Here is a 27,982-nt window from a genome sequence, read left to right as displayed (position 1 = left end):
CATTTTGCAGCATGTATAGCAGCTATGCCTTTAACACTAAATCTTCATGTGGCATTTGGGCAAGCAAAATACCTTGCCGAACTTCACATGCCCACGAGGGAGTGGTACCAGTCCTAGATGGATGCCACTGGAGGCTAAATTATGTGTCTGTGAACCACTTGAAGTTATTCAGAAAATATGCCAAGTATTGGGAGTAGGTTTTTAAAAGTATGGTGGTCCTTTTCAAATGAATAATTTAAATCACTGTACTTTATTCCTGGGCAGTGAATAAATGGTGTGGCCTGTAAGTTAGACTCAGTTGTACAGTGGGCAGAAACCTAAGCTTATCCATGGCCAACCAATTTAAAGTATTAATATGAAGAAAAACATGTAATAACAATAAGATTTTCCTTATTTTAGCAGAAAAATAATAAACTCGGTGCTATTTATATAAATGAAAGTTTTACCAACCCAAGGAAGAAAGAATGAAGCTTCTAGTTTATCATGAAATGATTCAAGTATACCTAGCGTGCAGCCTCCCTCCTTTCATGGATAGACTTTCCTCCATGTGGGTGCCAGAGACACTGGATACCAGGTTTCATGTTTTGTTTTCAGGATCAGTTCAGTGATATGAGAATCAGCATAAACCAGACGCCTGGGAAGAGTCTTGACTTTGGGTTTACAATAAAATGGGATATTCCTGGGATCTTCGTAGCATCAGTTGAAGCAGGTAAATGATATATTTAGCTCTACTGAATTTTCTTCTCCTTTTTCATCTTTCATTGTGGGGTTGGGGACCACAGAAATTAGCGTATTTGATATAGGAGAAGAAAACCTGTGAAAAATGCAACCATAAGGCCAGAAAATACATCCTCTTTCCTGAGATTATTGGGGTTCCAAATTCCATATTGTTTATTCTCCTTGAGTAATTAATTTTAGTTTTGAAAGTCTTTGTGATTTTACAGATTTTGTCCATTTTGGACTTTATATTTGGAAATGCTAACAAACAGCACTTAAGTAAAGATTCAGAAAGAACTTTCCACGATCAGCCATGCTTTGTAGTAAATGTATATGTGCTATTTAATAAGTTGATTTCTTTTGAGTGTTCTAATATTGCCCATGAAGTCTTCAGGATGCTTCAGGACTTCTGTAAAAGGATTACCCCTCCCCGATCCAGGTCTATACCTGTCAAGCTCGGGAACTTCCTTCAAAACATTACAAAGCCTAAAATTAAAAAGAGGAGCTCCTTTATTTTTACTTTTATTTTTTATTTTTTACATATTTTAGCTATATAAAATTGCATGTTAACACCAGTTAGTTCTTTTACATCTTAAGATTGCCTTAATTAGATAATGGTATTTTAGTTATGGAGTAATTTTAAGCAGTTTTAAATAGCTGTGTTATCTTCTGCTCCATTCCAGAATGTATCTGATTTGGAGGCTCAATTAAAATGCAGTATATTTCATATTTCAAATTTAAGAGTAACTTAAATTTTTTGTCCTTGGGAGGTTAATAAAGAGGTCTTATTGAATACATTAGTTTATCATTTTTCCTTTAATGAAGATGCATTCTGTAGAACTTCAAAAAACACCTCTAATGCTTTGTATGTTGTACTCAGATATTTGATATTAAAAAAATAGTGACCCTTCTCCACCTGAAAAAGAGAGAAATGGTTAATTAAAATTCAGAGTCATTTTTCTTAAGCTCAAAGCAGCAACTAATAGAACATGTGGGATTTTTGCCCCAATTGATTAATTTAGTTTGTATTTTTAGGTAGCCCAGCAGAATTTTCTCAGCTACAAGTAGATGATGAAATTATTGCTATTAACAACACCAAGTTTTCATATAAGGATTCAAAAGAGTGGGAGGAAGCCATGGCTAAGGCTCAAGAAACTGGACACCTAGTGATGGATGTGAGGCGCTATGGAAAGGCTGGTGAGTTTGTGTTACCACCATGTCTGGCATTTGGAATTGGGACCTGGCCCTTGGCAAGTGGTTCTAACAATTTGCTTTAATAACTTTTTATTTTTTCACTTTACGTATGTTTTGGCATTAAAGGTATTTTGTAGTTACATCGTGACAAATCTTGAACCCTACTCCTTTGAATATTCTGTCTGGACTTTTCACTAGCAAATTTACTGAATTCTACAGTATTTATTGACTGTTTCATGTACTGGTTTGATTGAATGCAAATATCAATTGAAGACAAATGTATCTGCATCCAGGAGTTATTTATAATAATACTGAGTATTAAGAACTATGCTATGATTAAACTTTATCTGCAGCATCATAACCATATTGGTATAAGAGAGAGAGCTTGGTAGGTCATATTCCTGTTTATTCTCAAAGAACTTTCAATGTATATTCCATTAATGTGTTTCTTAATTATAGAGGCTAGATGGGAAAGGGCATTAAGCCTCCACAGACCTACCAACTTATGATATCAAAATAAAATATCTGTCCTGGTTTATGGGAAAGATTCAGCAAATTTGCTAGTTTTTTCATTACTAACGTGATTTAACTCTTGTGTTTTGGGAAGGTGGTCTGTTGGTAAAAAGCCCTAAACTCTTGATTTATTTCACATACTGCCTGATTTGTTTGTCTTGTATATGTAGATTTTTTTTATATATGTGCATTCAATGACTTTATTCTTTCCACTTCAACATCTATGTGTACTCATTTGATCTTCATGTGCCAATCAGACTGGGGCAAAGACCAACCTTCCCTGCCATTTATACGGCATAAAACCCTCAATCTCACCAGTATGGCTACCAAAATTATAGGTTCACCTGAGACAAAGTGGATTGATGCAACTTCTGGAATTTACAACTCAGAAAAATCTTCAAATCTATCTATAACAACCGATTTCTCCGAAAGCCTTCAGAGTTCTGTGAGTATTTGGAGAAGTAGGAAGTACTGGTGTGGAGCAAAGCAGTTGTTAGAATTGTGTATGGAAGAAAATAATTTCTTTCGTTTGTACAATTTTGATACTACCTGTAAAATGTAAATGATTGAATAACGTAAATTATAGTAAAGAGATACAGTAAAATAGATTTTTGAAAATCATAGGCATTCCTCATAGAGTAGTTGTGAGTTATATAATGGTAAAATCAGGTAAAATCAAAAGATCCCAGAATGTTGTTTTGCAGGTGTTTTCCACCAATCTTTCAGTATTAGACCCACCTCTCAGATGTTTGTGAGCGTGAAGTAGCAATTACATAAAATTATAAACTATGACTTCTTTATGTGTTCCCTAGTCTTTACTGGCAAATAAATGTAATAGTGGGGTGTAATGGAAAACTTCATGAAGCGTTTTTAGTTTTTGTGTAGGTGAATTTGGTGGGTAGACTTACATATGTGGTTAAGAGATAATCAGTTTCATTAATTTGATCAAAAGTGTAATGTAGAAAAATTTTTAAGTGTCAAAGCAGTACTTTTTCCTATAGACTTTGAAGTAATGTGGTTTCTATTTATGATACAAATTGTTCATCTAAATTAATAATTAAATTTAAATTTCAACTAAATATTATGCACTTATACTCCTTAGATTGTGCTATTATCATCTCAAGGTAACTCCTTTTATTTAATAAGGAGATCTTACTATATTGTGTAAGAAATGTTTAAATGTTTGAGAATCCTATATGACAGTTTTGTGTACTCATAAATATAAGCCAAATGGACTAATGATTATCTGGCTGATTTTATTTATTGGAAAATTAACGATTGATTAAACTTAAAATCATCCATGCCTGCAGCTGGTCATTAATTCTGCCACAAATATTGAAATATAATGAAAAAACTTAAGTTTCTACCACATGTAAAAGGCTGTAAGGAATGCATCAATATCCCGAGAAACTCATCTTGTTAAAATATATATTTCAGTAATGTGAAATGCATTATTTAAGTCCAAAGTTCAACTGGAGAGAATATTAACTAGCATTTTTACCCTTTCCAGAATATTGAATCCAAAGAAATCAATGGAATTCATGATGAAAGCAATGCTTTTGAATCAAAAGGTAAATATCACCATTATAACTCACATTATACAGGAAAAGACATAGCACTCAAGTTCTGCTGTTATAAAAATTAGTATCTATGAGTGAAAGAAAAACTGGTCTACTGCAAGTTGAAACTAAAAGGTTAGCACGCAGATCCAATTGCAGCCAGGTGGAAGGGCATTCAGTTCCCGTGCTGAATTGTTCAGGCACTGCAAACAAAACTTTGGCAGCATGTTCCGGAACTCTGAGTGCCTGCATGCCTAAGTCAAATAAGAAAGACTGGTTCTTCCCGAGTCAGCTTTCTTGCTATGGTATGCTGGCAAAGGGAATCTTAGTTAAGCTTGGAACTATGAATGAAGTTTCCTTTCTTTCTTCTTGTTGTGAAAGGGACAACCTTGGAGGCAGTTAGCTGTAAGAGGGAAATGCCAGTGGCAATAAAGTCATTAGCAGATGTACCCATTTGTAATGAAAAAGAAGGCAAAATATCTAGAGAAATTTTGGAGTTATCTCCATGTTTCTTCTTCAGCCTATCCAGAAATAATTTAGCTACCATACATCGTGTGCTATTCCTTGGGCACAGAAAAATAAGAATAGATCCGGTCATGTAGGCAGGGGAAGAAACCCAAAGAAGATGAGACTTCTTCTACCGTGAACCTAGACTGCCAAGAATGGGACTGGGTTTTCACAGTGCTTTGGTGGCTTTAACTCTACATTTGACAGTTTATAATACATTATCTTAAAGCCAACCTAAATATATAAGTTTCTCTTTCCTTATCAATTATTTAACTTTGTATTTCATTTCTGATAGATAGAAGTGACTAGATTTTGTTTTCAGTTGCATTCTTTATCAAAAGAGTTTTTAAAGCAAACTTTGCTTATTTTTCTCCATGATGTTACATGTAAAGCACCAGGTCCTATTCTGCAGTGAGTCAGGTGAGATAGCTGATCAGACATCTAGCTCTTCTATAACTAGGGAACTATACATGGGCCCTGTCATTGGAAGGTTTTGTTTAGATAAGTGAGCACTAACTAGTATCAAGTAATAATCATATGTAGATTTTATGCCATAGTCTTGTGACAGATCTGTGGGAGAAATCAGAATGTTTTCCTTTTGTTTTCTTGGTAGAACTCTATTTGCTTTACTTAATATTAGTAGCTACCAGATCTTGAAAACTAGGTCAAAAAATTCTAGTTAGAAGATGGTTGTAACTTTAGTGTTTGGTTTTCTTTGATCTTTCTTTGGGTATCATTTTTTTTTTTGTTTTCTTCCCCATTACTTTTAACTTCTTATTCGTAAGTATTGTGAAAACTGTTTGTTATAGACAGTTTTCCATGTAGTAGACAAGATTATGGATTGTTTAACTAAAGCAAAAAATATTAATTTCCTTTTCCCTAAAACGGCGTGATCTAGCATGGAAGATGATACTTGGCTTTTCATAGCTGTGAAACTCTGATGCTATATGCTAAAGTTTATTAATAAAAATATTTGTTCCTTCTACTAATTTGAATGTAGTGTAGGCTACTAAAATTGTGTGTCCCTGTGCCTTGAGATAATCTGTATTTTCTACGGCTATCAGTTTTGTGATCTTTTAAAATAAGATTGCACAGATTGGAAAGCTATATCAAGTATCGTTTGATTTACCAGTGGTGAGAAATAAAAATGAATGACATAGTGTTTATTTTTTTTTCAACTAGCATCTGAATCCATTTCTTTGAAAAACTTAAAAAGGCGATCACAATTTTTTGAACAAGGTAAACCACAAAGCTAACAATTCATGCACTTTCATGGAATTGTTCTCCCTCTCCACTCTTCCTCACGGTCTGTGGTGCTGGGCACTGAGCCTCTTCAATTTGTCTGTCATTATGACCAAGCAACATAACCCATTTCCATTCTTTCCCTAGGGTCATCAGGCTTTTCTTACAGTTCATGGGTCTACCTCTGTGGTAATGGGTCTCTGTGTGTCCTTTGTATACCTCTATAAAGGTTTTACTTTTTTTTTTTTAACTTTGTAAAAAAAAAAAAAAAAAAAAAGAGGGGTAGATGCTCTTAAACACACACTTGTTTCCACTGGATAACAGTAAGAAATGAGGAATTTCATTTAAGCCTTACTGCTTCCTACAAATTGCATAATGTTAGATTACACCAACATGCAATTGGCCAAGTTTTTACAAACTCTGACTTGTTTTTGGTTGTGGAAAACACTCTTAATAAAGAAGAGTTATTTTTGCTATGGTATGGTGGCTTTGGAGTGTTGATTTGCCTGCTCTGTTGACTTTGAAGTAAATTCAAAGTAAATACATTTTGGTTGCATCTGAAAACGTGCATTTTGAGATTCTCCGTGTTGGTGTACTTGGGCAGGGCCTCACAATGTGCTGTGCATGTGACATTTGCTCCTGTGCCACGTTTGCCTAATGCTCTGTCACATGAATGCTGTACAAGCTCTGTTTTGCTACTAAGAACTTAAAAGTAATAGTCAACATTTGAGATGCGGTGGTCAAAGGATATTGTGCTGTTGCCATCTAAAATGTTACTGTTTCTTACTTTTAAGATTATTAACATGTTTGCAAATGTGCCTTATAACACAGTGCTTACCGGGTTTGTGTATTTTGTGTTAATCACCTAATGTCTTTCCTTTGGATGAAAGTCTGTTTTTGACCATAAACAGAAATACCTTACCAACCATGCAAGTCTATTTGTGTCAGTATCCTTAGTGTTTTTGATTTATATTTTAAAATAAAATTCCTATTTTTTCTATGGCTATTTAATTGAAACAGTATGATACTCCTTCCTAAAACTGGCTAAAATAAAGCAATTCCTTTTCCTTCTCTGTTCTAATTTTCTCCCATTTTTCTTCAACAGGCTATTGTAGGGAAGAATATTTTTCTAGGTTTCAAAGCAATTTTCTGTAAAAAATTGTATGTGAATAATTTGACAGCTGAGGTTTTAAGAACGTTTAAAAGTACTGTATAAGAGTGTATTTTCTGAAGTTTTACTTTTTAAATAATCATTGTTCTAGTAAAGGTATACTTATGTAGGTCCCCTAAGAATAAAAAGAATAAGACTGTACCCATAAGTTTACATATGAAGTTTGAATACGTGTGTTTCAAATAATAGAAGTAGAAAAAGGAAACGTTTCTTGAACATGTTTGTTGCGGCGACTTGCTTATGAAAGTGGCTCATTAGTAAGACGACTTGAAAAATGTGACTTGCAGCTGTCATGTTGTAATTGAGTAGTGGCAAGTAAAAAATTGGGATTTGGTAGATGTAACATTTGAAATTCCTTTTTTTTTTTTGGCCTGTTAGGCAAAACTATGAGATGCTGTCCAATTTATTAGTAAAGGAACTCTGAGGTTTCTTCAGAACTATCCATTGATCCTACTCTAATACCTACAGCTAGGGTTTATTTTGGCATCTATATCTTCCTTTTACTAACTTTGAATTTGAAACATGAGTAACAGATGGAACTGTTACACCTGGAGAAAAAAGGATTTACTGACTATTGTTTAAAAAAACGTTGTCACTTAGTATACTGGCATAGAGACAGCTAATGATAGAAGTTTCTGAAAGGAATTATTTCATAGAAATGAAGACTTATATTGTATATTTTTCTTCCTTGCCCATGTGCTGCAACACAGGAAGCTCTGATTCGGTGGTTCCTGATGTAAGTAGCATTCATTTGTCATTTTGAATAAGGCGAACTTGGTGGGACTGAATTAGCACACAGTAGCGTGCTTACCATGATTTTAGGTTGCATAAGAATTTATCAGAGAGTTATCCTTCCAAGTTGAAAAACTTATTTTAAAATTCAGAGCCAAGCCAGCTCTCCCTTGGTACAGTTTAAGCAAACTGTGATATGAATAATTTATGTGTGCAAAAGTGGTTCAGTAGATGACTTAATGAAGTTATGTTCTCTATTTGCATCTCTTCTCTGATAACTGGTTAGCTTCCAGTTCCAACCATCAGTGCCCCGAGTCGCTGGGTGTGGGATCAAGAGGAGGAGCGGAAGCGGCAGGAGAGGTGGCAGAAGGAGCAGGACCGCCTACTGCAGGTAGCTCTGGCTCACGTGGACGGGTAGGAACTAGGTTGGATTTCATGGCTTTTCTCCAGTCTGGGTCAACCAGTATTGAGAAACTAACTTTAAACTCAACAGTTTCACAACAACAAATATTTTTGTCCGTAGTATATTTTCCATAAAACAATTAGTTTTCCATTTTGAAGATTTCCAGAGTCATCCTTTAAAAATCATTATTTATTAACCCCCATGTGTGTTTTTGTAGAGTATGAAGGGCACTCACTTAGCAGGTGTGAAGTGCAAGGACTTTGTGATGACTTGGTTCCCACAAACTGTTGCTAGGTCCATTGCAGAGTCCTTACAGTTTGCTAGAGTCTTTAATGAATTACAGCCGTGGTAAAGGGTGGATGGGGGTTTAATTCTCAGTGTCTACATTTTTACCCCAGCATCCACATTTTTAATTCAATATATGCTCTTTTCTACTATAGGGACTAAAATCTGATTGGCTTGTGAAAATAAAATCATGGTCTTTAAAGGTTTGAGGTTGAAGGTTTAGAGATCATAGAAGTGTTAATAAAGAAGATTCCTAATGTGAAGAGTTAATCTATTGGATTAATGTGTGTCATATTTTCTTATAGGAAAAATATCAACGTGAGCAGGAGAAACTGAGGGAAGAGTGGCAAAGGGCCAAACAGGAGGCAGAGAGAGAGAATTCCAAGTACTTGGATGAGGTAGTGTTAGAACATGCCTGTATAGTTTTTCTTCTCTTTACCTTGTTGGTGAGATTAGCTGAGAAGCAGGAGACACTTCATTTTTCTCCACCTTTGACCATATGTTCACCTATGTAGCTCTTTGAAAAATACAATGAGCTCTGATTTGTTAGAATTTTGCTTGGATGTTTCAGCTTTTCTCCTAGTTTTTGTAGTACATCATTAACAAATTATGTTAATAGAACTTCAGTGCATCTTCCTCTTCTAAGTTACATCTCAGTAACTCATGTGTAGCTTTTTTAGTGGTAGAACTCTTAACATGTTTTTTTGAGTGGAGTCCTGGGCCAACTATAGTTAGTAGCATCTAAAACTGAATATATATGTGTCTATATGAAATTACAGAAATAAACAGATTTAGATGGATTTCTTTTTTCACTGGTCACCTAGGAACTGATGGTCCTAAGCTCAAACAGCATGCCTGTGACCACACGGGAGCCCTCTCTTGCCACCTGGGAAGCTACCTGGAGTGAAGGGTCCAAGTCTTCAGACAGGGAAGGAACCCGAGCAGGAGAAGAGGACAGGAGACAGCCACAAGAGGAAGTTGTTCATGAGGACCAAGGAAAGAAGCCGCAGGATCAGCTTGTTATTGAGAGAGAGAGGAAACGGGAGCAAGAGCTTCAGGAAGAGCAAGAGCAGAAGCGGCTTCAGGCTGAGACTGAGGAGCAGAAGCGCCCTGTGGAGAAGCAGAAGCACCAGGCAGAGATAGAGCGGGAAACGTCAGTCAGAATATACCAGTACAGGAGGTTTGTCCCCACAGCCAGAGAGCACAGAGGCTGTTAGAGTAGCTTGGCTCAGCTGTATCCATTCCCCACTTCAAAGGCACCCCCTTGCTCTTCCTGTTTCCTACCACCCATTCTCCACACAAGTGAATACAAGCCACCAAAGAGAACCTTTAAATCATAAACCCTGCCATGTCATCTTGCTTCCCCACCCAGAACCCTCCAAGTCAATTCGTGTCACATCAGAACCCCATCCAGCATCCTTGCCAAGGCTTAGAAGGCTGCCATGAGCTACATTACCTTGTAGTACCTCCACTCTTCCCCTTACCCACTCTGTTCCAGCCACACTGGCCTCCTGTTTCTTCCTTGAAAATACCCATGGACTTGTGTATTTTCTAGTCCGTCTGCTTGGAGAAGTCACTGAATGTTTGTGTGTCTTGTGTTCTCATTTTCTTCTAGTCTCTGCTCACACATCACCTCCTTGGACTTTCTAGAATACCCAATTTAAAATACAGGCCCCTTCTCAGTCCTTCTCTCTGTGTACTCTTAACTTATTTTATATTATGCATTTATTTGTTTATCTGTTGGCCTGCCTGCTGCAGTAAGATGTAAGTGCTATAAAGTCAGTAAGTTTGTTTTGTGTACTTCTGTAGCCCATTCTTGGAGTGGTACCGGAATATGGTGGGCACTTAATATGTATTTGTAGAATGAATGAGTGAATGAATGGCTTGCAAATGTCTGTTGGCAATAGGGGATCTATTTTCTGTGGTTATTCATTGAAATACCTTTGTATGTTTAGTTTTTAACCCAAAGACCATTTGCATAAAGAGGCTAGAATGACATTATTTTGATACCCCTTTCTTAAACTCAGGGAAGGGCTTAAAGTCTAATATTTTGACTACAAAACAGTTTTCTATCTTTTAGGCCTGTTGATTCCTATGATATACCAAAGAGAGAAGAAGCATCTTCAGGTTTTCTTCCTAATGACAGGTATGTAGAGCATGTTATTGTAATTTAATTGATGATCGTTGGCTTCATATAATATTCCAGGGCTTGCATCGATGATTTGTAGAACTACTTTAGCCCTTTGTCATTTGTGGGATATAAAGAGGAATTGCTGGTTGATCTTTGTATCAGTTAGCTTTTGCTGTGTAACAACTACTCATGAACTTAATGAATTAGCTTATGATTTTATGGGTCAGCATTTTAGGCTGGTCTCAATTGGGCAGCCTTTTAGTTGACTGGGCTCGCTCATATATCTGCTACCTATTAACTAGGTAGCTCTGCTTTTGGGGGTTGGCTGGGGTCAGCTGGGGCAGTGAGAACAACTGGGTCACATATCTTTCAACGTCCACCCAGCCAGGGAGGTCTTATGTGTACATGGTGGTGAGGCGGGGAAAGGGAATTAAAAAGAGGAAATCTGCAAGGCATCTTGAGGTGTAAGTTGTCTAAAGTCACAGTCACAGGTCATGGAGGAGAGAAGAACACTGCCTCTTTATGGCAGGAATCACATTGCAAGGGGAATGGACACGGCTGGGAAAGAACTATGTCAATTTTCTGTAATCCAGCGTAATCTTCATTTTACAAAGGTTGTGAATAATGGCTTAACATTACTCCATACAGTCACAGATCATGGAGAAGAGAAGAACACTGCTTCTTTATGGCAGGAATCACATGGCAAGGGGAATGGGCATGGCTGGGAAAGAACTGTGTCCATTTTCTGTAATCCAATGTAATCTTCATTTTAAAAAGGTTATGAATAATGACTTAACATTACTCCCAAAAGGGACATCTGATATGGGAATAGTGACCTTTCTCTTAGGCAGTTTGGTTAGAACTACTGGTCAGTTTTGGTGAATGAAGATAAAATTCAAGATGTCTGGAAAGTTATATGTATCTTAAAATTTCCTAAAATGTTGTTTTAATGTTTTAAAGTAATTTTTTAAATGTTTTGCAGTTTTGAAATCACTGAGGACTTCTAAACAGTCTGTCAAACCAATGTCGAGGGGAGGGCCATTACCTTGTGTTTTCAGAGCTGAAATGTCTCCTTTTGTCTTATTTATTAGATATAAGGAAAGACTTGTATCTACAAGCAGCCAGGATAACTGAACAGGGCTCAGAATAGAAGGGGAAAAGGAAAGGGACAAGCAGGTAGTAATAGGCTGACAATAAGCTAAAGGAAAATCTGGTGATAGATGACCTTATTTATAATCTCTCTGGGTAACTGTAAATCATTAAAATGTTTATCTCCTTTTAAAAGTTATGGATTTACTTACATATTTACAAAAGCTTTATTTATGTAGCTCATGACCTTGGGGAAAATAACTAAAATGCAGAGAAAGGAAACTTAAGGAAGCCGGGAAAATATGAATACCTACAGGCAGTCCAGATAAAGCATGCCCTAGAGGCATCGAGGAGTGTGGCTAGACATCCGGTAATAAATGTTTTCTTCTATGTAGATACAAGTGAAATTATTCACAAGTGCAGCTGTCTACCACTTATGATACATTATGTATTATAGATTATTGGGTTTATACATATGTAATATGTACATATAGGTACATAAGTGTAATATTACATCTTATAATGTATATTATACATTGTTATTACTACTATTCTCTCTTTCTTTTTTTTTTTTTTTTTGAGACTGAGTCTCACGCTGTCACACAGGCTGGAGTGCAGTGACGCGATCTCAGCTCAATGCAACCTCTGTCTCCTGGGTTCAAGTGATTCTCCCACTTCAGCCTCCCAAGTAACTGCGACCACAGGCACACGCCACCACGTCCAGCTAGTTTTTGTATTTTTGTAGAGATGAGGTTTCACCATGTTGGCCAGGCTGGCTTCAAACTCCTAACCTCAAGTGATTCGCCTGTCTCGGCCTCCCAAAGTGCTGGGATTACAGGAGCGAGCCACCATGCCCAGCTACCACTATTATTTTCAAAGTTCAGTGTGTCTAGCAGAATGGGAATGAGATTAGCATGTGTTGATTTATACACCTAAGTTTTATTGGTACAAAGTTAAGGCGTTTCCAGAAGTTGACTGTGCTGTATGCTTTAGTACCTCTTTGGAACACTAAGATGGCATTTGGTAAATTAATGTTCCACAGTAGTCAGTGGCACCCTAATGCCCAAGAAGTTGACATTATAACCCTGGGCAGTGTGGAGGAGGTGGGACGGACTGACTGTAGGTGATCTGATGGCAGATGCTTTGTAAGCCTGGTAAGATTGAGATCTGGACCAGGGCAAACATTGACAACAATTGATCAATAAATTATAGTCTTCATCATCATACAAACTGGAGAAGTACTGTCACGTGTTTGTATCTATTTCCAGCATTTCACTCTTCTCTTTTTTAGGGATGTCAAGGTTTTCTGTGAGTTTGTGAAAGATGAAAAATTTCTTGGTTGAAAAGTAATTGCTCTCAGCAGATATACAAAATAAATCAACTGCTTTAAAAAGCAATATCTTTGGTGTTTTTACTTCATAAATATAAAAGAGGTTGTTAATGAGACATATTTAATATATTGTGTTCTGTGTTTTAGGAATAAATCCAGATCTACTACTGAACTGGATGATTACTCCACAAATAAAAATGGTAAATGCGATTTTTCCCCCCAAACTCCTTCTTCACAGTTGCTTATTTGTGCTATCATGTTAGGAGAAGTATTTTTAAGGTCAAGATATTTCAGATTCATTAAGACTATTTAATTAAAATACTTAGTATTTTAACCTCTGTATATAAAAACAGCAAAACAACTATCTTGTGTTTATTTTTGGCTTTATATTACAGTGAAAAAATACTGGGAGATTGAAATGGTTTTTAAATTGCTAATGAAATATGTGGGAATTTTGCAAAGCGATGCTGATGCAGCTATGTATAGTAGATTTTATTTTGCAGCTAAAGAAACAGTACAGAAAAGATTTCTACGAAATACTGGAGGACTTAAAAATTGCATAGTAATTTGATTTATGCATGTAAATGCCAAAATGTCAAAAAATCAAAAATTATGATTTCACTAATTATACAAAAACAATTTGGACTTGACATTGTTAGTATTATAAAATATGTTTCTGAAGAATGCATATAGCAGAAATTATGTCACTATGAAAAAAAACCCTAAGTGGTAATTACCATTTTAAGCAGGGTTTGCATATCAGGGTTTGTGTAAGCAGGTGGCTGGTCATCTACATGAATGAATGAAGGTCCAGGTGGGGCTGAGGTCAACATGCCCATCAAGGTGGATAGCCACTGCCCAGCTCCAGCCTATCATTGCCATGCTGGAGAAGGCAAGCCTCTGATTGCCTACTCTTCCTGTTGTAACAGAAAAGTGAAAAAAAAAAATTGTTTTCATGTGTTATCTTTTATGTGCTGACAAGAGATCTTTTTAAAAAACTAAAATACCCTATGAGCAAAACAACCTATCTACAGGCCACATAGCCTGGTGGCAGCTAGTTTGTGACCTCTGGTTAAAGCTTATAGAACTTACAGTTTTTATTGGAATTCACAGTTCTATGATTATCCCTTTCTTTGAGCAGCTAGGACCTTCGTTATCTGGTTCTAGTTTAACTTTCCAGTCAATTTTGCTATTTTTCCCTTAAGGGGTCTTTAACTATAACCACATTATCATCTTTCTCAGTTCCCAATTTGTCACATACTTTCTGATCTGGTTCCTCAGGTCTTACCTTTCCCTATTTGTATTTTCCATTTATTCTCCCTGAACTTGCCTTTAGCCACCATTAAAATTATAGTTTAAGTACTTCAGTATTCCATGAAATATTTTTAACCTGCAGTGATTATATTCTCTCTCCTGAACGTAAACACAAGACCTTTCAGTAACCAAAACTGAATCTCCAGAATAATCTTGTTAATATTTGTGGCTTGTGTCATTAATCGGATTATTTTGTATGTGTGTTTCCCCCCCTTCATTAACTCATTGCAAGCTCTGGGATAGCAGGCAGTGGAAGTTATTAAATATTTGATTTAAAAACTTGCTTATACCAAAACAACACTTTAAAAAGAGGCCAGGCACAGTGGCTCACGTCTGTAATCCCAGCCAGCCTGACCAACATGGTGAAACCCTGACTCTACTAAAAATGCAAAAATTAGCCATGCGTGGTGGCACATGCCTGTAGTCCTAACTACTCAGGAGGCTGAGGCAGGAGAATCGCTTGAACCCGGGAGGCGGAGGTTGCAGTGAGCCGAGATCATGCCACTGCACTCCAGCCTGGGCGACAGAGCAGACTCTGTCAAAAAAGAAAAAAAAAAAAAAAAAAAAAAGCAACATTTATTTAAAGTCTGACCCAATTGATAAGCTTTGTATGTACACAAATGTAAATATAGTTGTATGAGAAACCTTTGGTCTTGCTCATTGCTTACTGGAAGATGAACCAAGGCATAGACAAACAATACATTTTGAAAGAATGGCAGTAGCAATAAATGTGGAGAAAGAAAGAAAATAAATCCTTAGATGAGATTTCCGAATCCAGATTAAGGCAGGAATGATATGTCACCCCCTGATTTGGTCTGATTGTGGGTGTTTTACCCCAATCAGAAACTAATTGCCAAATCCAAGAGACAAAGTCCTTAGGATAAAACCTGACTGACTTGTCACGAATAAATTCAACATTCGAATTATAGTTCTGTCAGTTTCTTAGAGTAGAAGCAAGTCTAATAACATTTATAGATGATTATTTGAATTGCTTGAGTATTTTTCCTGTTCACAAAAGCCATTTCGATGATTGAATGTGCTCATATTCTTACAATTTTGGTTGTAACTTATACCGTGCACACTCGGGTCATGTTAGCCAGAGATATGTACATTTATGTCCTCTCTCCCCAGGGGAGTATACATTTTTTGAGAGAAGAAAACTCCATTTCCTTTTAGAGTTGTTACAGCAAACGTTTGAGCATGTTCTTGATTGATTTAATTTAGGAACGGATGAGTGGAAGAAAAACTATTTCTAGATGAGCACTTTGTAACTGAGTAATACTGAAACCAGTACTGATTGTTGCCTTTTTGGACAGCCTTTTTCGTTTTCCCAAGTGCGTTCTCTGGTGTGGCTCTGACTGTGGAACTGGACTTTCTGGAATAGGAGGCAGTTACTTTATGTTCTCATGAAGTACCCTCATTGAGAATTGACAATGTTAGCACACGTGCACAAAGCCACATTTTAAGCTGCGCTGCCATGGCGATTTATCCCGTCACTTTAAAATTATTTATTTATTTATTTATCGAGGCTGCAATTTCAAATACACTTTATTTTTTTGTTACATCAACTCCATCTGTCTCTCTCTATCATTTTGTATTTGTATTTTTTATTTAAAAAATTTTTTATTTCCATAGGTTTTTGGGGGAACAGGTGGTATTTGGTTACATGAGTAAGTTCTTTAGTGGTGATTTGTGAGATTTTGGTACACCCATCTCTCGAGAAGTATACACTGAGCTGAATTTGTAGTCTTTTATCCCTCACCCCCTTCCAACCCTTTCCCACTGAGTCCACAAAATCCATTGTGTTCTTTTTATTTTTTATTTATTTTTTTTGAGACAGAGTCTCACTTTGTCGCTCAGGCTGGAGTGCAGTGGTGCGAACTCGGCTCACTGCAAGTTCTGCCTCCCGGGTTCACACCATTCTCCTGCCTCAGCCTCCCGAGTAGCTGGAACTACAGGTGCCTGCCACCATGCCCGGCTAATTTTCTGTATTTTTAATAGAGATGGGGTTTCACCGTGTTAGCCAGGATGGTCTCGATCTCCCGACCTTGTGATCCACCTGCCTCGGCCTCCCAAAGTGCTGGGATTTCAGGCGTGAGCCACCACATCTGGCCCATTGTGTCATTTTTATGCTTTGGCATCCCCATAGCCTAGCTCCCACTTATAAGTGAGAACATACGACGTTTGGTTTTCCATTCCTGAGTTACTTCACCTAGAATAATTGTCTCCAATCTCATCCAGCTTGCTGCAAATGCCATTAATTCATTCCTTTTTATGGCTGAGTAGTATTCCGTGTCATATATATATGTGTGTGCGTGTATATGCCATATATATGTGTATATATATGTGTGTGTGTATATATACACACACACATACATTATTTTATATATATAACATTCTCTTTATCCAGTCATTGATTGATGGGCATTTGGGTTGGTTCCACATTTTTGCGTTGCGAATTGTGCTGCTATAAACATGGGTGAGCAAGTATCTTTTTCATATAATGACATCTTTTCCTCCTGGGTGGATACCCAGTAGTGGGACTGCTGAATCAAATGGTAGATCTACTTATAGTTCTTTAAGGAAGCTACACACTATTTTCCATAGTGGTTGTACTAGTTTACATTCCTACCAGCAGTTTAGGAGTGCTCCCTTTTCACTGCATTCACACCATTGTCTATTATTTTTTGAGTTGTTGATTATGGCCATTCTTGCAGGAGTGAGGTGGTATCACATTATGGTTTTGATTTGCATTCCCCTGATCATTAGTGATGTCAGTCATCACTGTCACTTTTAAAATGTGCTAATCCCAAAGCCTTTGACTTGTTTTAATTTAGGAAGCAATAAATATTTAGACCGAATTGGGAACACAACCTCTTCACAGAGGAGTTCCAAGAAAGAGCAAGTACCATCAGGAGCAGAGTTGGAGAGGCAGCAAATCCTTCAGGAAATGAGGAAGAGAACACCCCTTCACAATGACAACAGCTGGATCCGACAGCGCAGTGCCAGTGTCAACAAAGAGCCTGTTAGTCTTCCTGGGATCATGAGAAGGTGCGAGACATCTTAGGAGTTGTTTTCTTGTCTTTACTGTGAGGCAGATATTTAATTTGTAGACATGCTGGTGCTTTGGGCAGAAGAGATGAAAGGAACGTAGAGCGAATGCTCTGGGGCACTATTGTGTGGTAGACAGCCAGTTGCTCAGTTTACATGACCTCATCTAATCTGAGGAAAACATATTGAGGTAGGGATAATAATTCCAGTGTTTTCTTTTTTTTTTTTTTTTTAATATGAGGAAACTTTGGCTCAAGCAGGAAAGACACTGACAGAATCACATGGGTAGTAGGATGGAAATCTGGATGGGGCGTTCTGAAGGGAGGTTCAGATGCTTAAATAATGCACACTGCTCTTAGAACCTTCTTGGCTGCTGAACTTCAACAAACAGAAGTTTCATATTTTTATATTTCTAATGAGATAATGATTAGATTGGAATCATGATAATTGGGTTCACAAAATGATAAACCTAATTTTTATAACTTTAAGGAGATAAAGATATCGATATTAATTGGAAATGAGTGCAGGAACATTTTAAAAGATGTATCTTGGGTAAATGAATGCAGCTGCTCTGATTCAGTATTTTCTTAGCTGACAGACAGACTGGGGAATTTATTTGTAACGTATCACAGAGAAAGAGCTAATTGTGTCAGTATATTAATAACTTTGTAAAAATCAGAAAATTATCCCTACCAACTCTATAAAAAATAGATGTGCGCCTGTAATCCCAGCTACCTGGGAGGCTGAGGCAGGAGAATCACTGGAACCCGTGAGATCACGCCACTGTACTCCAGCCTGGATGACAGAGCAAGAGACTCTGTCTCAAAAAAATAAACAAATAAATAAAAAAAATAGACAAAGGGATATGAACAAGACAGGTCATGGGAAAAAGAAACACAAAGCCAATAAACGTAAAAGATCAACAGTAGTCCTAAAACAATAATGTATCTCTTTTGTTCACTGGATTTGTAAAGAGTTAAAATTGATTAAATTTAGTATTGACAATTGTATATGGAAATAGGAATTCTTCTTTCCACTTGGTTGGACAGGTTTTCAGTATGTATTAAGCAAAAGTTTATATATCTGACCCTCTGAGCAATGTAGTTTCTAGCACTCTATCTTCTGGATATATTTGGATAAATATGCGAAGATATATTCAAGAATGTACACTTACACATTATTCATTAATGGCAAAAGAAAACCAGTGTCTGCTAGTAAGGAGATATTCAGTAGTTATTCGATAAACAGTGGCATACTGATAAGATGGAACACTGCATGACTATTGAAGAATGAAAGAAAAGTGTTGCTACTTAATACGCCACCTCCAAATTTAGTGAGCTAAGACAATAACTCATAATCTCTCACAGTCCTGACGATTGACTGGGCAGTTATTTGCATGATATTGGCTGGGACACTTGAGCAGCTGTAGTCATTTACAGCAGGGACTGGTAAGTCTTTATGTATAAGGACCAGATAGTAAATAATTTAGGGTTTGCAGGTCACATAGATTTCTGTCGCATATATTTTTTTTTTTTAAAGACTCTTCGAAAATGTGAAAAATAGTCTCAGCTCGTGAACTGTGTCTATCTTGGCAGTAGGCTGTAATTTCCTGTCCCTGTAGCTGTAGAGGCTTCCTTGAGAGCTTGGCCAGAGCTACTAGTTGAGGGGCCTGTGTTCTGCATGTAGGCCTCTCCACACAGTTTTTTGGGCTATCCCATGGCATGGGACCTGGATTCAAAGAGGAAAAGCTCGCACCAAGGCAATGCCTTAATAAGCAAGTGCTTATCAAGCTGCCATGTGCATCATGTTTGCTGATGCCCCATTGGCCAAATTAGTCATGTAACTAACCCCAGAGTCAGTGGGAGGAGACTACACAAGGGCGTGGATACCAAAAGGTATGGTTCACTGGAGGCCACTGAAGTACAGTCTATCATATGAGCAGAATGACGATAGTTCTAAGATAATACATAATAAATGGAAATGAAGTTACTGCAAACTGTTGTGGAATAATCCATTTGTTTAAGACTGTTAAACACAAACACATTACCTATGTATATAGACACATCTGTACTTACATATGTAAATTTATATGTGTATGTAAATATGTGCTTGCATATGTGAGAAAAGGTCTGGAACAACACACATTTAATGGTGGTTACCTCTGCGGGTTGGGGCAGGTGAGTCAGGAGAGGAAGGACTTTTCTTCTCCCTCAGATGTGTTTCTCTGCAACTTCAGTCTTTCTCCTTATGATAATGTATCATTTTTATAATGTTAAAATTTAAAAGAAAAATTTCAAGCTTGGGATAAGAAAAAGTTTTGAAAGCAATAAAATTAAATTTGACCAGGTAGACGAATTCTTATAATTTTGAGTTCATTTTTGTAGGTAGTACTAATGTTAGTACACAAATTTTAAGAGAGATTTTGCAAAAGTTGTATTTAAATCCATTTGGGAGCTAAATCTTTAAAAGCATATGTACTTTAAGGGAAATGACTGATAAATGCTTTTATAATGTGGACATTAAACAGCTGCTAAATTTAGGGGTTCAGGTGCTACATAAATGAGATCTTCACAGGAGGCATGATCTGGATTGTTTTAGAGAACTTGGGTTTGAAAGCCAGTTCCACCACCAACTGGCTCTTCCTATGACAAGCTCACTTCTATGAGATTAAAAAAAATCTTAGTGTCGTGAAGATTCAATAATGTTAATATTTTTGTGAAAGTATCTAACCTAATGCTTGTCATACTTAAGCTCTTAAATAATGTATTTCTTTGAATTTTTAGAAGACTTTATATTTGCTGTCTAAACTGTTGAAGATTTAAAGGGTGTCAATCTTCTTAGACTTAGTAGAATATTAGCTCTTATTTTAAAAATATTTTTCTTATTATATTTCTTTCTTTGGTGGTTGGTATTTATTGTTTTACCTGAGCCCCGAGTAAATAAAAATAAACAAAGGTGTTCTCACTTGAAAGTGGGAGCTAAACATTGAGTACATATGGACACAATGAAGGAAACAGTAGACACCAGGGCCAGCTTGAGAGTGGAGGGTGGGAGGTTGAGGATTGAAAAACCACCTCTCTGGTAGTCCGCATATTACCTGGGTGATAAAATAATCTGTACACCAGACCACCATGACACTCAATTGACCCACGTAACAAACCTGCACGTGTATCCCCTAAACCTAAAATAAAAGTTGGAAAGAAAACAGATTTTAAAAAAGAAGGTTGATTGACTATGAAACCTGATGCCACTGATGATGAAAATCAGTTTTACTTGTTAAAGGTAATTTTACAGGTGGTCCTCAACTTTCAGTGGTTTGACTTAAGATTTTTGACTTTACAATGATGTGAAAGTGATAAGCGTTTGTAGAAACTATACCTCGAGTACCCGTATGACCAGTCTGTTGTTTACTTCCAGTAGGATATTCAGTAAATTGTATACTTGATACTTTATTGTAAAATGGGCTTGGTGTTCCTTGATTTTGCCCAGCTGTAGGCTAAGGTAAGTGTTCTGAGCATGACTGAGGTGGATTAGGCTTAGTTACGACGTATGGTGGTTTAGGTGAAATAAAAGCATTTTTGACTTACAATATTTTCAACTTATGATGGGTTTATTGAGACATAACCCCATCATCATACATCAAGGAACATCTGTATATGTAACTAGAATACTGAGATAATACCCACATACAAAATATATAAAATGGATTTTTAATGAATGGAATGATGAATTAAACAGATTTCTAGTTGAACATATCACATTATTTGGACGAGTCTTTTTTGTGTTTCAGAGGCGAATCTTTAGATAACCTGGACTCCCCTCGGTCCAATTCTTGGAGACAGCCCCCTTGGCTCAATCAGCCCACAGGATTCTATGCCTCTTCCTCCGTGCAAGACTTTAGTCGCCCACCACCTCAGCTGGTGTCCACATCAAACCGCGCCTACATGCGGAACCCCTCCTCCAGCGTGCCCCCGCCTTCAGCCGGCCCTGTGAAGACCTCCACCACAGGTGTGGCCACCACACAGTCCCCCACCCCGAGAAGCCATTCCCCTTCAACTTCACAGTCAGGCTCTCAGCTGCGCAACAGGTGAGGCCCTTGCCGTTTCTCTTTCTTCTCTTAGTCTTGGGTATTTTTTCATTAAAATATCCCCCAAATCCTGTCCAAGTTTTCCAATGAAAAAGAAAAAGAAGCCCTTTCAAAGGTGTCAGATTTGGTATTCTAGTATGAAATCAATGAAGGCTTGCTTAATACCTTTCCATGCAACTCTAAGAGCATTTCTGGATGTCTTGTGAAGCCACTGGAGACTGAAGGTGTCTACTTGTTGCCACCGTCTCATTTGCCTGTGCTTGTGGTCAGTGTCTTGGATGTAAGACGTGCCTGAATACTTCTCGGTGTGGAATCATGAAAACATACAGCAGCTCACAAATGCTTCTCAAATTTCTGAGTGGAAGCAGTATTGTCAAATAGCTATTTTCATGACAGTGTCATACAAACTCAAGGAACTGAGTGTAAAAGAAGAGCATTACAGTGCTTTTCCGGGCATGCTCCATCACCTGGGGGACTTCGAACTAGCTGGATTAAAAAAATGTGAAGTCGGATATATCTTGCTTTTGGGGTTTTTGATTGCCAAAATCATTGCTTGGGCGTTCTGTTTGCCCACATTTTGTTCAGGCTACATCAGCTGAATTTGCTAGGGCATATGGTGTGGGAAGTGTATATGTTATGATAGGGTTTTTTTTTTTTTTTTTTTAATGGAGTGAAGCTCAGGTATCAGCCCTGCTTGGGTTTTTAGGTCTGAGTAGCTTCTCCACAGATCTTTCATGCCTCATGTAAGCACATCGGGCAGTGCTGCTCTCCTCACCCCAAGAGAGTGCTGTTGGCATGTACTCCTTTCCATCACAAATGGGATACTTCAAAGTAGAAACACATTGATTAATATTGAGACTTTTTAAAGCTATCAGATAAGAGACTTTCATAAGAAAACATGTTTTATATAAATCCAAAATAATTTTACACGTACCAGGATATAAAGTGTGTATCAATGAGTTTGAATTGAGAGAACGGAGGTGAAGATTTAGGGTAAATTTGGGTACTGTGGGGAGGTGCAGTCTATAGGACGAGAGGAAGCTAGAGGAGGGGGACCCGTTTACTGACTGAGAGACCCATTCTGGGAGAGCAGAGGGATGGACTGAGGGCTTTTGTGACCTAAGAAGGTCCTGATCTAGGAGGTGCCCTCTTAAGCGCTGTGCTCACTCTGTGGGGGTGCAGAGGCGTGGAAGAACGGGTGCCGCCTTACCAACCGGGAGAGGAGAAAAGACCTGTATACAAAAGTGGAGTAGAAATCCTCCTTCCCTCTGTCCATGGCAGCCGTCAGGTACTTTTCGTTTCCTTCCCTGCAGAGACAATCCTCTAAGCCAGAGGCACAGTCAGGAAAGCACTGACATTTCTCTGTAACTAGAAAACTGGGGGACCAAGAAAGAGGGTGAAAACTAAGGCTGAGAAAAATAGGTCACAGAGGACTTGCAAAGCCTCTCGAAGAAAGTTGAGGCCACCCTTCTGGTGTTCTGAGGGGGTAGGAGGACATGATCCACATTGTGTGCTTTGGTTTAACTGGCAAGAAGATGTAGGTGGATGAGATGAGGGGCAGCTATGGCTGAGTACAGATGTGATCAAAGGAGGATAGTATCAGAAATTGCAGGATGGACTAATTACACTGAAATTGCTCATTTATGTGAATCGGTGTCAAGGGTCTCAGAGCTGCCATGGAGATGGTTCAAGGTTAGAGTATAATCAAGGCATTCTTTCGTTGGCTGGTAAAAAGTTATTCTCCCACGGATATATATATATAGAGCTTTTCTTAAATTATTATCAATGTTAATAGCAGAGTGTGACTTTTAAAGAAGAATCTTGAGCTGCCCAGGTGAAAGCCTCCATTCCATTCTTGTTCTGCATCTAGGTCAGTCAGTGGGAAGCGCATATGCTCCTACTGCAATAACATTCTGGGCAAAGGAGCCGCCATGATCATCGAGTCCCTGGGTCTTTGTTATCATTTGCATTGTTTTAAGGTGAGACTGAGACAAACAGCTTGCAGGCCTGTAAAGCTTTGCTTGGAGAGCGCATGGCTTCTTTGAGCCGCTGGGTGTAGATGTGCCACTAACAAGCTAGGTGCTGTATTCGTCAATCTGTGCTGCATTTGAATCACAAATTGCTTGCTTCCCCCTAGTTCTCAAATCTTGAACCTTGTTTTAAAACTTAAATCTGGAAAATTTTTGCATTTTCTATTTCTAATCTGTTAGAATTCTATACATTTACAGTACATAAGTTGCTTTCTCTAAGATGCTGTCAGAGGCATACTTGAAATATATCAATAACCTGCTAGTGTTGTTAAGGTCAGGGACACATGCAATTATCACAGGGTCTGAAAGCCTAGCTTTCAGTAGGAAGAACATGTAAGGAAAACCATTACCATTGTAGCTATTTTTATAATTGCACAGCCTGTTTATACCTGATAGGTTTTTGCACATAAGAAGGAACTAAGGCTTTAATTGTTTGGTTTTGTAATCTCTGTCTCTAAAGACATATCTGTTTGATTCTTGAGCTTGCATTGGGCCAGAGAAAGATTCCGGTTGTTGATCCTGGAGGCCCACAGACCACAGCTTGTTTAAGCTTGTACATTGCTGGCTTGGGCTGTTCCTAGGCAGAGCAGAATGAATCAAGATAATTAGGGTTTGGGCACATAGAATCGAAATATCCAGTCTTGAAGTGAGGCGCTGTGTGGGAACACTTGCTAAACTAGTGCAGCAGGGACACTGGGAGCGACCCACCCCAGGGTGGAGTGCCACGGCCCAGCCTTCATTCACTCTGGCCTGTTCTTTCATGGGGGGCCTTACCTACCATTCCTCTGGCGGGATAAAACTAAATTTCTTTAAGTCAATCAGCAAATGATTTCTATTTTGGGGGAATGTATTTAGACTGGTCATCTCGGCTCTTAATATTGGCTTTATGAATTCTTTAGCATCTTATCTGGCGGGCTTGATTTTAATCTACTAATCATCTTTCAGCCTTTTTTTTTTTTTCTTTGCTGAAATGTATCTAAGAGCTTAGAAGTAGCATTCTGCTCATTTCCCCCGCATCCCGAGGAGTGCCCCAAGCTTTCTTGAGCTCACTGACTTTGGATGTTCTTTTTCTTTGTTCCCCAGTGTGTTGCCTGTGAGTGTGACCTCGGAGGCTCTTCCTCGGGAGCTGAAGTCAGAATCAGAAACCACCAGCTGTACTGCAACGACTGCTATCTCAGACTCAAATGTAAGAGAGCAAATCAGAGAGAAAATTTCTTGCCTTTTAAGGAGACCACGGGTTCCCATGCATTTCCCTGAACCTGCAGCCAGCTCCCCTCCAAGTTCACTGCCGTAGGAGTCCAGGTTTCAAGAATTGTAGTGTGTTCCCCTCAAAGAGTGTATATAGTGAATGGGCCACTGCTCAGGGTTCCAGCTACACAGGAGTGGGTTGTGAGGCCAAGGAATGGAGAGGAACAGAGTCCGAGAGTCAGGGTGGTGTCTTGTATCATCTTCCCAGGGTCCTCAGAGACCCTTAATGGCTCAAGAATACAAAGAAACCAAAACACTTCAATGAATTTTCTATTTAGGCTATAATCTGTTTCTTGACTAAAGATTGGTCTCTCATCAACTTACTTCTATTATTTAACAATGGGCTTTGATTATGTGATTTAGAATATGACCAACGTTAAAAAATATTGTTCTATGTAATACAAAATAAGTCAGTCTGTGCTTTATGTTAATATATAATATGTCAATATATAATTTTTATAGGAAAGTATTAACTATGGTGTTTCAGTGTCATTTTTGGAAAAGAGTTTTTCAAAAAACTTCAAATGCTACTTTGCATCTAAGCATGTGTTTGTGTGTTATAAAAGGCAGGCTAGCATAACTAGGGTGTGTGTTGTGTATAGCTACAGCAAGACAACCTTTACTGCTGTTTATATTTTAAACCTTGATGCTGGTAACGTGTGTTTCTTCCTTATTGTGAAAGGGTGTTACAAGTGGTATCAGCAAAACCATTTGCTTTTGAACTCTGAGGTATTTATATGGCCCCTATGTGAAGAGTGCTTTGGAAATGGTTTAAGCCCAGTCAACTCTCTTTTGTCTGTCGGTGGGTTCTGAGCCTTCCTGCTGCAGCTGTCCAGTCCTTTCCTGGATGCTGGCACTGAGGTTGGAGAAAGTCAAGGCTGGGCATGTACTGGTGGGGGTGTGTGTATGTGCGTGTGTTTTTCTCTCTCTCATCGATTTCCAAAGCCAAATAGAAATGATTTCTGGAATCATCATTTTAAAATTGCCCATGCCTTTTCTCTCCTCCAAGACAAATAATAGAGAGTTGAGTGTAATTTATTTCTATTGTGCGCAGTTCATTTTCATTTTTACTCCATTTTTACAAATAAAGAATTCCAGAGACGAGACACTGAGATTTGCCTAGCTTTATCTTAAGAGTGAGTGACAGGTTATTCTTTCTACCTCACTGGGCCACTTTCTGAGTGATGACTGCTATGTATCCCAGGTGGCAATATTCACGTTTCTGAATCTAAGCACTTTTCTTTCTTCTCTCCTTGCCTGATCAGCTGGACGGCCAACCGCCATGTGATGTAAACCTCCATACGAAAGCACTGTTGCAGATAGAAGAAGAGGCGGTTGCTGCTCGTGTAGATCTATAAATATGTGTTGTATGTCTTTTTTGCCTTTTTTTTTTTAAAGAATAACTTTTTTTGCCTCTTTAGATTGCATAGAAGCATTGTAGTCTTGGTAGAACCAGTATTTTTGTTGTTTATTTATAAGGTAATTGTGTGTGGGGAAAAGTGCAGTATTTACCTGTTGAATTCAGCATCTTGAGAGCACAAGGGAAAAAATAAGAACTTAAGAATATTTTTGAGGCAGATAATGATCTAGTTTGACTTTCTAGTTAGTGGTGTTTTGAAGAGGGTATTTTATTGTTTTTTTAAAAAAGTTCTTAAACGTTATTTGAAATAGTTAATATAAATACATAATTGCATTTGCTCTGTTTATTGTAATGTATTCTAAATTAATGCAGAACCATATGGAAAATTTCATTAAAATCTATCCCCAAATGTGCTTTCTGTATCCTTCCTTCTACCTATGTATTCTGATTTTTAAAAAATGCAGTTAATGTACCATTTATTTGCTTGATGAAGGGAGCTCTATTTTCTTTACCAGAAATGTTGCTAAGTAATTACCAATAGAAAGCTGCTTATTTTCATTAATGAAAAATAACCATGGTTTGTATACTAGAAGTCTTCTCCAGAAACTGGTGAGCCTTTCTGTTCAATTGCATTTGTAAATAAACTTGCTGATGCATTTAAGGAGTGGGCTGTCTTTTTCTTCTGTGTATGTGTCTGACCTCAGGCCTTTTAGTCATATTTCAGTATGTGGCCTTTTTTGATGTTACGTTTTATTCAGTAGCTTTACTAAGATATAACTGATGTAATACACTGCATATATTTAAAGTGTATAATTTGACAAATTTTGACATAGTGTATACCTTCGAGACTATGCCACAGTCTGGATGTGTTTACTGAAACATTTTAATAAGGAACTTTATTTTTGATAAAGTTATGTTTTTGGATACATTTGTATGGTGAGGGTAATGAATTGTTGGATCATTTGAATAAAATCTTTTCTTTTACTACCCCCATGATAAAAGGAGAAGACAACAGTGAGCTTAGAATATCTATAAAGCAAAAAGTGTAGTCTCTTGTTTAAAAAATCTGGAGCGGGAATGCAAGGATACAAAATTTTAACATGCTTTGAGCAAAAATTTAAACTTACTGGAATCTTTTATAATAACATAAGTGGAATGGACATTTCTAGGAACTGAGAACTGTATTGGAATAGGTTTAAAATATATAAGAAATGTTAATGTGGGAGATAAAAATTTTATTTAGTACTTGCTCTGATTATTGTTAAAGTAATAATGCGTTCCTTGAGGATGACTTGTCAAATGCCCCAAAGTATAAAGAATATAATTTTCTGAATCCCAAATTCCAAAGACAAGAGCTCTGTCTTTGAATTCATTCTGCATATAATTATTTATAAGTATGAATTGTAAATTTTTCCATGTTCTTAAAGTTATTTTTACCTTTTTTCGTGGTTGTATAGCGCTCCATTGTTTGGCCTTGGTAATATTTAGTTGATAATTCCATTACTGTGTATTTTTCAGTTGTTTCTAAGATCAAACATTTTAATATGTGCAGGTTATGTATAAATATGTAAATTCTGTGATACTCTATGATCATCTCTTTCTTTATATTATTTTCATAGACATAAAATCGTTGCTCGGAGATTATGCATCTTAAGACACTCATAGTGTATATTGCCAAAGTGGTTTCCAGAAAGGCACTGCTGGCTTCGACTCCTATAAGCAGCACATGGGCTTTGTCCATCTCACTGCATGTTCATGAAGATACATTTCTTTTGCCTTGTTCTCTGCCTGACGTATACGCAGAGGCAGCCCTCAATATGCAGTGGTTGAATAAATGAATGAAGAAACTGATATCAATATCTGCCCTGTTAATTCTGTTTTTCACTGTCCCCAGAGGATGCCTTAATTCTGCCATCATTTTAGTTTCCTTATCCAACATCCTTTCTGACCATTGCTCCTTTTCATCTAAGCCTTTTGTCTTTTCATCTGCTCTTGCTTTCTTATGACTTTTTTTCCCCC

The 27,982-nt window shown here is 37.6% G+C and overlaps 1 protein-coding gene across 2 annotated transcripts in view; it reads left to right on the top strand.

Annotated features, from left to right (window-relative positions):
- Positions 1-26,624, top strand: part of LMO7 (LIM domain 7) — a 249,361-nt gene extending 222,737 nt beyond the window's left edge. For both annotated transcript variants that reach the window (XM_011972003.1, XM_011972002.1), the window contains 16 exons: positions 595-709; positions 1,753-1,914; positions 2,763-2,869; positions 3,935-3,995; positions 5,673-5,729; positions 7,614-7,639; positions 7,922-8,026; positions 8,629-8,721; positions 9,148-9,503; positions 10,404-10,469; positions 13,021-13,073; positions 17,025-17,238; positions 21,029-21,325; positions 23,196-23,304; positions 24,439-24,541; positions 25,869-26,624. In XM_011972003.1, the coding sequence (XP_011827393.1) occupies positions 595-709; positions 1,753-1,914; positions 2,763-2,869; positions 3,935-3,995; positions 5,673-5,729; positions 7,614-7,639; positions 7,922-8,026; positions 8,629-8,721; positions 9,148-9,503; positions 10,404-10,469; positions 13,021-13,073; positions 17,025-17,238; positions 21,029-21,325; positions 23,196-23,304; positions 24,439-24,541; positions 25,869-25,891 (1,947 nt within the window). In that variant the 3' untranslated portion in view covers positions 25,892-26,624. The remainder of the gene's footprint in view (positions 1-594; positions 710-1,752; positions 1,915-2,762; positions 2,870-3,934; positions 3,996-5,672; positions 5,730-7,613; positions 7,640-7,921; positions 8,027-8,628; positions 8,722-9,147; positions 9,504-10,403; positions 10,470-13,020; positions 13,074-17,024; positions 17,239-21,028; positions 21,326-23,195; positions 23,305-24,438; positions 24,542-25,868) is intronic.
- Positions 26,625-27,982: the final 1,358 nt, after the last annotated feature.

Source organism: Mandrillus leucophaeus, unplaced genomic scaffold, assembly GCF_000951045.1.
Source record: "Mandrillus leucophaeus isolate KB7577 unplaced genomic scaffold, Mleu.le_1.0 Scaffold126, whole genome shotgun sequence".
Taxonomy (NCBI): Eukaryota; Metazoa; Chordata; class Mammalia; order Primates; family Cercopithecidae; genus Mandrillus; species Mandrillus leucophaeus.
The sequence above is the reverse complement of the archived record's forward strand: the minus strand, read 5'-3'. Positions and strand labels throughout refer to the sequence as shown.